Genomic DNA, 12,445 nt, shown 5'->3' on the forward strand with positions numbered 1-12,445 from the left:
AAAACACAATCTGCTGCGGGGGAAAAAAGTACCTGACCCTTTCCAAAAACGAATCGGCTTAAAAATGCATAGATGTGAACGTGTACCATTGGAAACCATGTTAAAGGCACTGTAATGTGTTTTTGTAAGATTTGCAAGCTTATTGGGCAAAGGCTGGCCTTTGTTGTGAAAAACAACGTTGATATAAAAGCAGACACACATCTGTATAACAACAGTATAAAAGTCTTTATTTGAACCAAACAAATAAATAAACCAACAGTAAATAATAAAAAGGAGTAAAATCCTTAGCCTTATTCCCACATCTGCTCCATGTGAAGAAGAACCGGGTTCTTCCCTATGTTGTGTTGTAGTGCTTCCTGATTTTATTTGGTCATGTCCGTTCTTCACTGCCATGACTATCCTGTAAACCAGGGGGAGGCAACCTCGGCCCTCCAGCTGTGGTGAAACTACAAGTCCCATGAGACATTGCAAGACCCTGACAATCACAGGCAGAGGCATGATGGGATATGTAGTTTTACCACAGCTGGAGTTCCGGGGTTGCCTACCCCTGCTGTAAATCATGGAGGGACTGAAGAACCCAGCTCAGCGTGGCATACATTCCTCACTACTTGGAAAGCCCTTACAATGCCCATTACCATTGTGAACAAAGTAAAAAATTGCTTTACAAATTTATACAATCAGCATTTATTAAAACCTCTGAAAGCATCGTGTTCTAGGATTCATTTGTTTCAACCTGCCATGAGAGATCTCTTACTAAACATATTAGCTGCCTGGTCCCTTTGAGTTACTGTTCTGTTGTCCTGAGTCAAGTATACAAGTCCTTATATGCATGCTCATTCAGGTCAGTGACCCAATGGGGGAGATTTACCAAAGCTGGAGCACCCAGAATCTGGTGCAGCTGTGCATGGTAGCCAGTCAGCCTCTAACTTCAGCTTGTTCAATAAGGCTTTGGCAATAAAACCTGGAATCTGATTGGTTTCTGTGCAGAGCTGCACCAGATTTTGCACTCTCCGGTTTTAGTAAATAACCCGCAAAGTATCACTATAAAAGAATCAACATAAGAGTTGGGCAACGTTTCAAGTCATAACCAGCTCCTGCATGTAACGAAGCTCCTGTCCTAGGGTGACAATGCTCACTGTACTGTATCCACAGAGAACAAGTGTTGTCACCTTAACCCTTTCTAGCTGACGGGAGCCAGCTCTTTAAAAGTTCCTAACACCAGAGGTGTTGTATTGGCTTCCTAGACATGTGATCACCGCGATTGAATGTGTTGAATACAAAAGCCCACCACCAGCTCCCAATCATAAACCAGGAACTCTCAGTGACAGTGCAGTCACTGTGCCGAATGAGCACTCTTCCAGCACAAACGAGGGCTACCGGCTGTATGCATATATGTGGCAGCTCAGTGGTAAAGCCCACCGCTATGCTTCCAGATATAGAAGGTGTCTCTAAAAAGTTTGATAAATGGTCCAATACCGCAACGGCAACATGGGTTAGGTGTGCACGCATGCACATGGCTATCCGCAGACACCTAATGTGGAGTACAAGTGACTGGCAGTGGAACGTAGTCAGCGTGAGAGGTAGGGCAACGAGTGAACGTTAAGTTCTGCTACAAACTGGGGAAAACAGAAACGGAGACGCATGAAATGTTGGTGCAAGTGTACAGGACGGAAGCCGTGAGCAGAAAATGTGTTTACAACTGGTTCAAACGCTTATGAAACCGGAAGGGAATGACTGAGAATGAGCCATGTTTGGGTCAGCCGTCAACAAACCGAACCCCAGACATGATAGAGTGTGACAAATGCTTGCACGAGATTGATGACTGGCTTTACGAATTATGGCGGAGGAGTTGGGCATTAGCAAGGACATGTTGCGCACCATCGTCCGTGAAGATTTGAGTAAGCATAAGATCTGTTTGTGCTGTATAAGCTGACAAGCAAAACGGATGGAAACCTCTGGATATTTCATTACCATGTTTGACCAGGAGGCACTAGGATCAGACAAGGGCAGCATAGGAAAACCAGGATCAGAGCAGGGCCACGTGGAGGAGCAGACATAAGAATGGCAGAGCAAGGGATAAGAATGGGGGCAGCATGAAGGAGCCAGGATCAGACAAGGGCAGCACACAGGGTAACTAGGATCAGACCAGGACCAAAGGCATGGCAGAGCAAGTATAGGAACAGGAAGAATAGGGTAGCATAGATGAGCAGGATAAAAATGGTACAGCATGAAGGAGTGGGGACAAAAATGATACAGCATTGAGGAGCAAGAAAAAAGAATGGGGCAGCAATGAGGAGTGGGGATAGATATGGGGCAGCATGGAGGAGCGGGAGATAAGAATGGGGCAACATGGAGGAGCGGGGATAAATATGGGGCAACATGGAGAAAAAGGGATAAGAATGAGGCAGCATGGAGGAGCAGGGGATAAGAATGGGGCAGCAGAGAAGAATGGGGCCACATGGAGGAGCAAGGGATAAGAATGGAGCAGCAGAGAAGAATGGGGCAGCATGGAGGAGCAGCGGAGAAGAAGCATGGAGATGCCAAGTTCAGATGTGGGCTTCAAAGAGGAGAACAGGAGATGCTGATTCACTTTGGGAATGTATAGAGGGGACCGGGAGAAGTGGGGAATGCAAAGAATAAGAAGAATATGGCAGAGTATGCCACCTGTCAGGAAAATCGGTCACCTTTTGGGGTAGGATTACTCTACAGTTTGAACGTAGTTGGTAGATTGTGTAAGCATGCTACTAGCAACAGCTGGTTCTACAGTACAACAAGCCACTTTATTCCCAAGGTGTAGTGGTGCAATGGTAAATGTTCAGTTTGCCTGGAGTATGTCTAACTCAGTCAAATAGTGGTACAACAGTTGTAGATTTTCTACAGAGCCTGTGTACTTCAGTGGCCAAGGTTTGGTCACGATGGCAATGGAGAAGTTCCCTGGGGCTGATAGGAGGTGTAAAGCCTGAGTCAGTTGCAGTGCTGTAAATCCTTTTCCTGAGACAATAGCGGAATTTTATACACCTCCCAACAGACCCATTAAATAACACACCAGCTCCTGGAGTGACTACAGGTCCCAGATCATCCTTCCAGTAAGTGGTTTATTTTCTTTTGACGGGAGTCATGACACCTATAGAGGTAAGATTTAAATCCAAGAACTGGTTGATATATGATTTTATCGACTACTATTTTCTAGCAAATTCTAGCACATTAGGAGTGCAGTAACCCAACAATGACTCACCCGTCTGCTTTTAGTATCCCTTTTGTTCTGTGCTGACTTTTGCTTGTTCTGGATTGCAACACATTGTTGTTCACAATGCTTTATTGCAACTGAAGAGGCAAAGTAACCCATGTAAACTAGAAGTCATATGCTTTTCTAACTTGCTAAAAGCTGAGTGGTGGCTAAGGCTTTACCACACATCATAGCACCTTGGTATTAAATAAAATCATTAGCATTCCTGTGTTCTTCATCAAGATATATTAGGCTCCCATCACAGAAGTTGCAATAGCACCAAAGGATTGTGATGACTTGATCAGTGGAGGACAGTCTTTTGCTGCTGACAGTTCTCTGGTCATCATACTTGGGTTGGCAGCCCATAAATTAGTAGCTGGCAGTGCCAGCAACCCACAGTCAGCACATGTCAAATAGTGATACTGGCTTAGAGTATAAAAATATGATTCTAGAAGAGGAGGTCTGGTGTTTGCTGGCTCTTTAGTTGCAGTCCAGAACTTTCCACCATTCCTCCAAGCATTAGTCTCAGTAAGGATATGGTGATACAGAGATGTAGATGATGAAGATGCTCTGGTATCGCACGCCTTGCTGTTCAGTTTGAGTCACCGCCTGTACTTTTATCCTGTATACGCCAGAGGTGTCCAGTGACCGCAATGTATAGATGAGGCCGTGACCCCCTTCGTCGCGGATGGCAAACGGAGTGCCTGAGTCTTGTTCCAGGGCTGTAAAGCTGGTTCGGTTTTGAAGGAGTCCCCCTTCCGAGAAGGCGCTAAGACGAATGACATCATGATTGGGTGGTATCCCATACGGCAATGTCAATAGCTTGTACTGCAGGGTGTATGGTCCTCCAGAGCTGCAGTCTGTTAGACATCGCCGATAGCAGGTCCTGTAGAAGACAAGGGGTCAGAATAGCAATCAGTGCAAAATCATTAGTAACGCATTATAATTTTGCTATAATTATTTCACTATTTTTTGTACTGAGCTGTTTCAATTTTTTCACATTTGAACTTGTTTAGTAACATAATATGTAATATGTTGAAGCTTAACAGTCCTTAGACATGGTGGCTGCATTGTTTTTCTTTTTGCAGGATTTTTTCCACTTTAGGACATGAAGTGTGTAACAGGCAGGATCACAAAGTGTAAACGCTCCCTCATTGTTGTCACCCTAGGCTGCTCGCTCCTGATTTTGACAACAGAACCCCCCACCACCATCACTCTTCCTTATCTCCATAATATATGTAGCCTCCTCCCTGTGGAAAATAGGGCCGCCAATCTTTGGGACTACATGTCCCATGATGCTCTCCTCTCCTAGTCTCCTTTGATTGGCCCTCAGTTATGGCCAATAGGGAAGCAGCGGGCAGGAAGCTGGGCGGGGAACCTGGTGAGAGCCGCCGTCTCTTCTCCCTGACAGGAGAAAGGGAGGGGGGTGAGCGGGGGAAACCTCTGACAGCCCACAGCTCACCTTTCTCCTGTCACAGCGTCTGCTGGACTGAGCAGGGAAAAGAGCCCAAAGTCACACTACACTGATGGGGGGCTTGACAGCACCTTGATGTTGTCACCCCAACTGGCGGGTGGCACCTGGGTGCGGGCTGCCTGCACCCCGATAGCGACGCAACTGTGCTGAATTTAAGATCCGATCCCTAAATTCCAGGGGGGGCACTTGCCCCTACCTGCGGACGCCCATGGGGAGAGCCTCTTTTTTCAACAGATCCTTAAACTGGATTCAATCTTTTCCTAAAAGTCCTATTCTGCCATTACAGAAATTGCAATGAAAATGTGCTGAGCAGTTCTGGCTCATTCTTACCCTGGGCTGGGTCCCTTCATATAAGAGGCAGGACAGGGAGTGTCCAGACACTGGAAGCCTCCTCTGGTGTTGAAACACATCTGGTTGGGTCCGCAGGAAACTCTCTGCTCTGTGCATTCATCTATATCTGTAGAAAAAATAAACGGTATAGAAATCCAACCACAGACTTCATAACACAACTCCAGGCAAACGTCTAAAAGCATAAATGACATATATACAAGGGGGCCGTGTTACCTGCAAAATAATTTGTATTTCTGCACACCCACTTCTGAGATATAAAACAACCTTTCCAGACAGTATAGCCAAGGTGGTAACCTGACTAGTCTCTACTACAGCACAGCCTAGTCACCCCAACCTATCATTGGACAGTAAAGACATAGCAGTGTACTGATGGTGCCATTCTTCTATTCATTCTCATTATGTTAGAATGTTCCTTGCCAGGGCATTACAGAAACTGACTGGCCCCTAATTCTGTCCTTCCCTTTCCTAGTTTGAGCTCTGCTGTACACAGGGTTACATAAGTTGATATCAAGGTAAAATCAGGTTCACTTACACTAGTTGCATTTAAAAAGACATTTTTTTTTCCATAAATATGAAACTTCATTAATTGGTGTATAGTATATCTGTGAGAAAGTCATCTTTAGTATATATTCATTGCTTTTAGCAGGTAGGTACCTACTAATTTGAGTTCTTCATCTAATGTGTCATCAAACTGGACATTTGGCTACCAAAACACAACCATAGTTACATCCCCAGGATTCTGCCTGCAGCCGTCCAAACATGTCAAAGGTTAGAGCCTCCGTTCTCAGGTATCGAAGCACGACCAACTTTAGACTCATCCTGTTTTACCAACCAGTACTTGAGTGAGGTATTTTAAAACTACTACCGAGATCAGTTGTGCAAAAGTATATAAAGTATAAACCGACCAACCACTTATTAGTGTTGATAAACCCAGTAAACAAAGTTGTCTGCAGCATACAGAAAAGGGTCAGCTCAACCACCTTATTCCCTGATGGGTAACAGATGACGGCCTGAAAAGGAGAACCCCTCCACATTGCTTTCTCTGAAGTCTAAAGTAATGGCCTATCACCAGCATAAGCCTTACCCTGGCAGTTTCTGTTGTTGGGGAGCAGCCGGTAGCCTGCAGGGCAAAGACACTGAAAGCTGCCCTCTGTATTTCTACATTCATGCTGGCAGGGGTTGCGCTGTTGGCATTCGTCTATGTCTGGAGGAAAAAAGCAGAATTCAAGAATGGGTCAAAACCAAATCTTAGAGCCATACCAAATAACTAAGCATCTAAGAAATAATTGTGGTTTATTATATCATCTTCTCATTCTACAGATCTGCTCACAGGAAATGACTCCATAATCTCAAAGTGGAAGAAAAGAGTATTGTCATTAGGTACACAGTATTAAGCTGAGTTGAGAATCTTCATTTACAAGAAAACAGGTAATCAAAATGAACAGGAATTTTCCTTTCACATGATTGGATAATTGATGTGAATATTACATTTTCTCCTTTCGTAAATCAATCTCCATGTGTCAATACAGTAATGTCTATCCGAAAGTCAACTTTTACAGTTTTACATGCCGTTTCATATTCTGATGGCTGTGTTTTATATGTCTGTAAAGATTCTCCCTCCACTAGAAATACAGCAATAAATATAAAAATATTTTCAGGGCTCATACATAATTTGCAGATAGATTACATTTGCTGGCCAGCCTGACCACTACCAGACACCCGAACAACAGGTCTAAATAGATGCACTGATCTGAATGGTTCAGTTCACACTGTGAATATATGTTGTTGCGCAACATATAAATGTCACACACAGTGTTCAAGCCATGGAATCCTGCTGTTTCTTTACTGCTTCTCTTGCCAGTTCGAATACTGCCTGAAGTACATCTGTCATTTGTTTAAGGTTAATAAAAATGTATGCTTCATCCAATCAATACCGGTACGGCATACCATGGAAATGGGTATACAGTTATTAGCAAAGATAGTACCAAGACTTGTCACTATATTTTCTGCTGAATGACTGAAGGTTTTAGCTATATGTAACAATGTGGGAAAAGGCCTATGGGAGTTTCCCAGAATCCAGTTGTCTGGTTACTACATACTATACTGTATTGTCATTCAGCTGGAACCTCAGGACTCAGTACATGGATGAGCTTGGATGGCATTAATACAGTGTTGAATGTATGAGCCTAGACCAGCCCCCCGGGGGAGAGGAGATATGGAGAACATTCTGCTCATCATTGCCATGCTGGTGTTCTGCAACTTGAGGACCAATTTTTCAGATGTTCCTGGCAATAATTATTTAAGAAGGGCATACAGGTTGGTATCTGTATAAGATGCAACCAACACACTAATAGGCCATTTGCCATGGATATACCAACCTGTATTCCAGATATCTCAAGCTAGTATTGATGGAGGCATACTTTTTTTAAAACATTTCATATATCTGTCGATATGTGCTGACCATTAGCCACAACTCAAACTACTATGTGAACATTTTTTTCCAGGCCAGAAACATAATGGCAATGATTGTCCTGGAAGCAAAGCCATAAAATGCCATACAATTCCCAAACCTAGGTCCTGTATGATCATAGATAATCCTTCTTACCTGTGCACACCCCATGTCTACGCATAAAGCCTGGAGGACAACGGCCAGGACTGCTTTGACCAATAATGTTGCCATTCTGACTGAAGGACAGCCAAGTGTAAACGTTGTTTCCATGAATGCGGCCATTAGTGAGAGGTTGCTGGAATTGGGCGCTGGTGGTGCCAAAGGTTGAGTTATACCCAAGTCTCTCCAGTCCTGCACATGAGCGCCCATCTCCTAAAAGTTGCTTCCCAGGTGGGCACAGGCATTTATAGCTGCCAGCCAGATTTTGGCATTGATAGGCACATGGTTTAGGTGCCTGCTGGCACTCATTAATATCTGCATAAGGAGGAAAGAAAAATTGTTATGGGATACAAGTTTTTAATTAGACCACTATAAAGCAACAGAGAGAACAAATACTTATAACAGGCTGGAACTGTCCATGACCTTTTTTATCAAGAAAAATATCTGATTGCTGCCCAATAGCAAAAGGAAGGAAGGAATCTGAATTGTTGCTGTTAACAGGAAAAAAACAATTCCTTACTTCAGACTATATAATAAATCTGGGCCTGTATGGAATGGGAGGCTTGATGAGACCATAGTATGCAGCTTGGCCACCGACATGGTAACCGATAAGTATCATGAAAGGAGAACTAGAAATAAAAACTGGTACTTCAGGTAGACACCTGAATATCGTACCCTAAACCATTTGCCACTGGAAAAACCTCACCAATCCTCCCCTTCACAGTGTTTGATATTTAGATTCTAGTGCACCTTAAACAGGTAAATTAAATAAATGAATTTGATCTGTCCAAACTGTTATTTAGAGGACAAATTCACTTTCAGTGTACCCCAATAAATGGGGAAAATGGCCTTGCCGACACTATTTGTTTCACTCCAATTTTTTATTTTTTTTTTACTTCACTGCAATCTACATAAAGAACCACTCTTTCTAAAACACAATTCTATACCTGGAAAACAAGCCCATGCTTTTCTAATGGAGAGGATAGCAACAGGATCGTTTAATGACTCCCCCCCAGCATATAGCCACATTTCCTTCACTCCCCCGCCACTATTTTCAGTGGCCAGGAGCTGGTACTTCCAAGTATGGATGAGCCTGTGATTTACTTCCTCTCCTCTCTTCTGTCAGTGCTGGTGCTTAGTGAATTGCCCAGCACTGTCATGTGGGGTGGGGAGAAATTCTTCAGCCCTGTGTAAGCTCCAATTAGGCTAACACAGGGCCCTTCTTTCCTCACTTCCAGTGACCGAATGGAAGTTCAGGGAGTAGAGTAAAGATAAGTATGTGCTGCTGGGAATTACAGTTAATCTGTTGCTCTGCCCTGGTTTTGCACAGGCTTGCTTTAGGTTTGAGTGTACAAATGCAATCAAATAAAGATACCTCCAACCTTCCAATAACAAAAAAGATGAATGCTTACCCAAGCATGGCCTCCCAACACCTTGAGTCCTGTATCCCCGCGGACATGTACAGCGATACCCACCCACTGTGTTCTCACACAGTTGGTTGTAACGACACATGTGGGAGCCATCACGACACTCGTCAATATCTGAAAAGGAGACAGAATTCTTCTTTATAATGTCTAAGAGAGACAGAATTGCCCTTCTAGTCTAACCAGTTACTACTGATTCCCTTGCTCCATCTATAGACCTATAGTTGGATATATCAACAGTATTGTATTAGAAATTCTACCTCCATTTTGTTTGTAGGTATGTATGGCTTCATTAATGTTTTTTTAACTTGCCTTATAGGATTCATTGGCTACATTTATCTTAAAAAAGCCCAAGACCCCCCTTTGAAATGCATTTCAGGTTTTCCTTTATCAAGACTTGTATGAGTCAAATTAGCATACATGAATCCAGCCTAGAAATCCAATTTCTAGCAGGTAACTGCATACATACCCGCTAAAGAACCTGCAACCAAAATTGAAATGAAAGCAAAGGCATAACCTTGTGAAGTCAAAAGGAATGTGCAGTGGTTCTCATTATTTACAGTCAGGACTATTTTTTTGTTCAAGCATTTGTTCCTTTTTTGAAGTCAGGTAAGTACTAAGTAATGTGTATTAAGTTTCAGTATTCTCACTTCAGCAGGACACTAAATGGGCATAAGCAGACGGTGAAAAGGTAAACCTAGACAGGGGTTCTAATTCTGCCCCACTCTGTTTTAAATACGTTTTTGGCTTGATATATATTTTTAAATCTTATTACAGCTGAATTTCGGTGTAACATCTATAGTCCATTATTGAGTATCCATGAGAGAAGCATCACATATCTTGCCTTCTAATAGCTGGAGAAAAACATTAAATTCTTGTACAGGCTGGAGTCCATATGAGATATAGGTAGGTAGTGTGTGAGTCACCTTGCGAGGACCAACCCAAAATTGCAATGCCAGCTTTAAATGGGGTTGTCCTTTAATTATCAAATTTTTGCCTTGTCGCAGTTTGGGTAATTTCCAGATCCCCACCATGACAATGTTCTCCATGAAGAAGTGTTATTCAGAAGGCAGTGTTATTTGGAGCAGAATATAGATACTTCATAGCTGTACTCACCATTGCAGCCTCCAGACTCTGAGCGAACGGTACCTGCCGGACAATTGTCTACACACTGGTAACTTCCAAGCGTGTTCTTACACTGCTGCTGGGGCTGGCAAATTCCTCTTAGACACTCATTAATATCTGTGGGTAAAAGCAAAAAGTCATCAACATACATTCTCAAACACACATATATGAACTTATGAATCATATTAATTTATCACATTAAAGATCAACTCTAACCAGATTTATTTTTTATAGTTTTGGATAGTGGGGAAGGTTTAGAACTTCTAATTGTGTCCCTGTGAAGGACATTTTCCCTCACCTCCACTTCTGGCTGAAACCTGACATCCTAAACAGGAAGTGAGGGAATTCTCCCACATGAAGACACCAAAAAAACCTGACAGAAGTCCTAAACCATCCACATTTGTTTTTTGGCCGTGTCCCACATGAAGAGAGTTTCTTTCACTTTCACTTTCTGTTCTGCCTGATACCTGTCAAAAAGGAAATTTTAACAGGTATCAGGCAGAGCTAAAAAAAAAATCTATGGCTAGCATTACGTTTACTAGCATTATGTTTTCTGCACTAAAGGTTTCACTTTTTGTGACTTGCTTGCAAAATTGATATGCATTTGGAAGAAATCTGGTGGTCAATGCTGGTTATTTTAATGTTGGGCTTAATGTGACTAATGAAAAGGTAGACTGTAAGTGCCGGTTCACACGGGGGCGACTTGTCAGGCGACCTAGTCGCCTGACAAGTCGCCTCCCATTCTGTACAATGGAACCGTTCTAATAGGAGCGACGCAAGTCGCTCCGACTTAGAAAAAGGTTCCTGTACTTCTTTTGGGGCGACTTGAGGCGACTTGCATAGACTTCTATACAGAAGTCGTTTTGCAAGTCGCCGTGGCAGTCGTGTGCAGGTCGCCTCGGTGAGGCAACCTGCAAGTCGTGCCGCCCCTAGTGTGAACCGAGCCTCACTAACTTAGGGCTCATTTTGAAAGATTTGGCCCATTTCATCTACGGAATAGAAGCAATTAAGCAGCTGCAATAAAGTTTGCTAAAATTCTTGCAGTCTCAACATTTTACCTGGAATTTTCCTTACAAAGAAGTTTTAGTACAAAAAAATTGTGTTGTGGCAAAAGTTTATTGGGGAAAAATGCAGTTGACATAATGGGGGGACTAAAACTGGTGCACTCAGAATATGGTGTAGTGGTGCATGGTAGCCAATCAGCTTCTAACTTCAGCTTGTTCAATTAAGCTTTGACATTAAAACCTGGAAGCGGGTTGGTTTCTATGTAGAGCTGCTAAATGTGCACAAACCTAATGTGCAAACAACGCTTGCCAATACCACATAAGTAAGTAACAAATAAAGAATGGAGGGATCCGTTGCTGCCTGGCTAGTGATCAGGGGTGCTAGCTGGGCGGTGACGGTTCCCTCCATTCTTGATGCGGGCAATCCTCAGTGCCGGGACAAGGAACCTAATTACAGTGCCTTGCAAAAGTATTCACCCCCCTTGGCATTTTTCATGTTTTGTTGCCTCACAACCTGGATTTAACATGGATTGTTTGAGGGTTTGCATCATTTAATTTACAGAACATGCGCACAACTTTGAAGATGTTTTTTTTTTCTTTTATTGTGAAGCAAACAACAAATAGGACAAAATAACAGAAAAAGTCAATGTGCATAACTATTCACCCCCCCTAAAGTCAATACTTTGTAGAGCCACCTTTTGCGGCTATCACAGCTCCAAGTCGCTTTGGATAAGTCTCTATGAGCTTGCCAAATCTTACCACTGGGATTTTTACCCATTCCTCCTTGCAAAACTGCTCCAGCTCCTTCAAGTTGGATGGTTTGCGCTTGTGAACAGCAATCTTTAAGTCTGACCACAGAATTTCTATTGGTTGAGGTCTGGGCTTTGACTAGGCCATTCCAACGCATTTACATGTTTCCCTTTAAACCACTCAAGTGTGGCTTTAGCAGTGTGTTTGGGGTCATTGTCCTGCTGGAAGGTGAACCTCCGTCCTAGCCTCAAATCACACACAGAGTGGTACAGGTTTTGCTCAAGAATATCCCTGTATTTAGCACCATCCATCTTTCCCTCAACTCTGACCAGTTTCCCAGTCCTGACTGCTGAAAACATCCCCACTGCATGATGCTGCCACCACCATGTTTCACTGTGGGAATGGTGTTCTTTGGGTGATGTGTTGGGTTTGCACCAGACATAGCATTTTCTTTGATTGCCACAAAGTTACATTTTAGTCTCA

At 43.1% G+C, this 12,445-nt stretch overlaps 1 protein-coding gene across 1 annotated transcript in view; it reads right to left on the minus strand.

Annotated features, from left to right (window-relative positions):
- Window positions 1-206: 206 nt before the first annotated feature.
- HMCN2 (hemicentin 2) overlaps window positions 207-12,445 on the minus strand; it is a 318,398-nt gene continuing 306,159 nt past the window's right edge. Inside the window, exons 85-90 of the mRNA XM_073600486.1 lie at window positions 10,200-10,325; window positions 9,072-9,200; window positions 7,657-7,974; window positions 6,136-6,255; window positions 5,031-5,157; window positions 207-4,112 (exon numbers count right to left, since the gene is read on the minus strand). Coding sequence (XP_073456587.1) covers window positions 3,752-4,112; window positions 5,031-5,157; window positions 6,136-6,255; window positions 7,657-7,974; window positions 9,072-9,200; window positions 10,200-10,325 — 1,181 coding nt within the window. The 3' untranslated portion in view covers window positions 207-3,751. The remainder of the gene's footprint in view (window positions 4,113-5,030; window positions 5,158-6,135; window positions 6,256-7,656; window positions 7,975-9,071; window positions 9,201-10,199; window positions 10,326-12,445) is intronic.

This window comes from Aquarana catesbeiana, linkage group LG09 (assembly GCF_042186555.1).
Source record: "Aquarana catesbeiana isolate 2022-GZ linkage group LG09, ASM4218655v1, whole genome shotgun sequence".
NCBI lineage: Eukaryota > Metazoa > Chordata > Amphibia > Anura > Ranidae > Aquarana > Aquarana catesbeiana.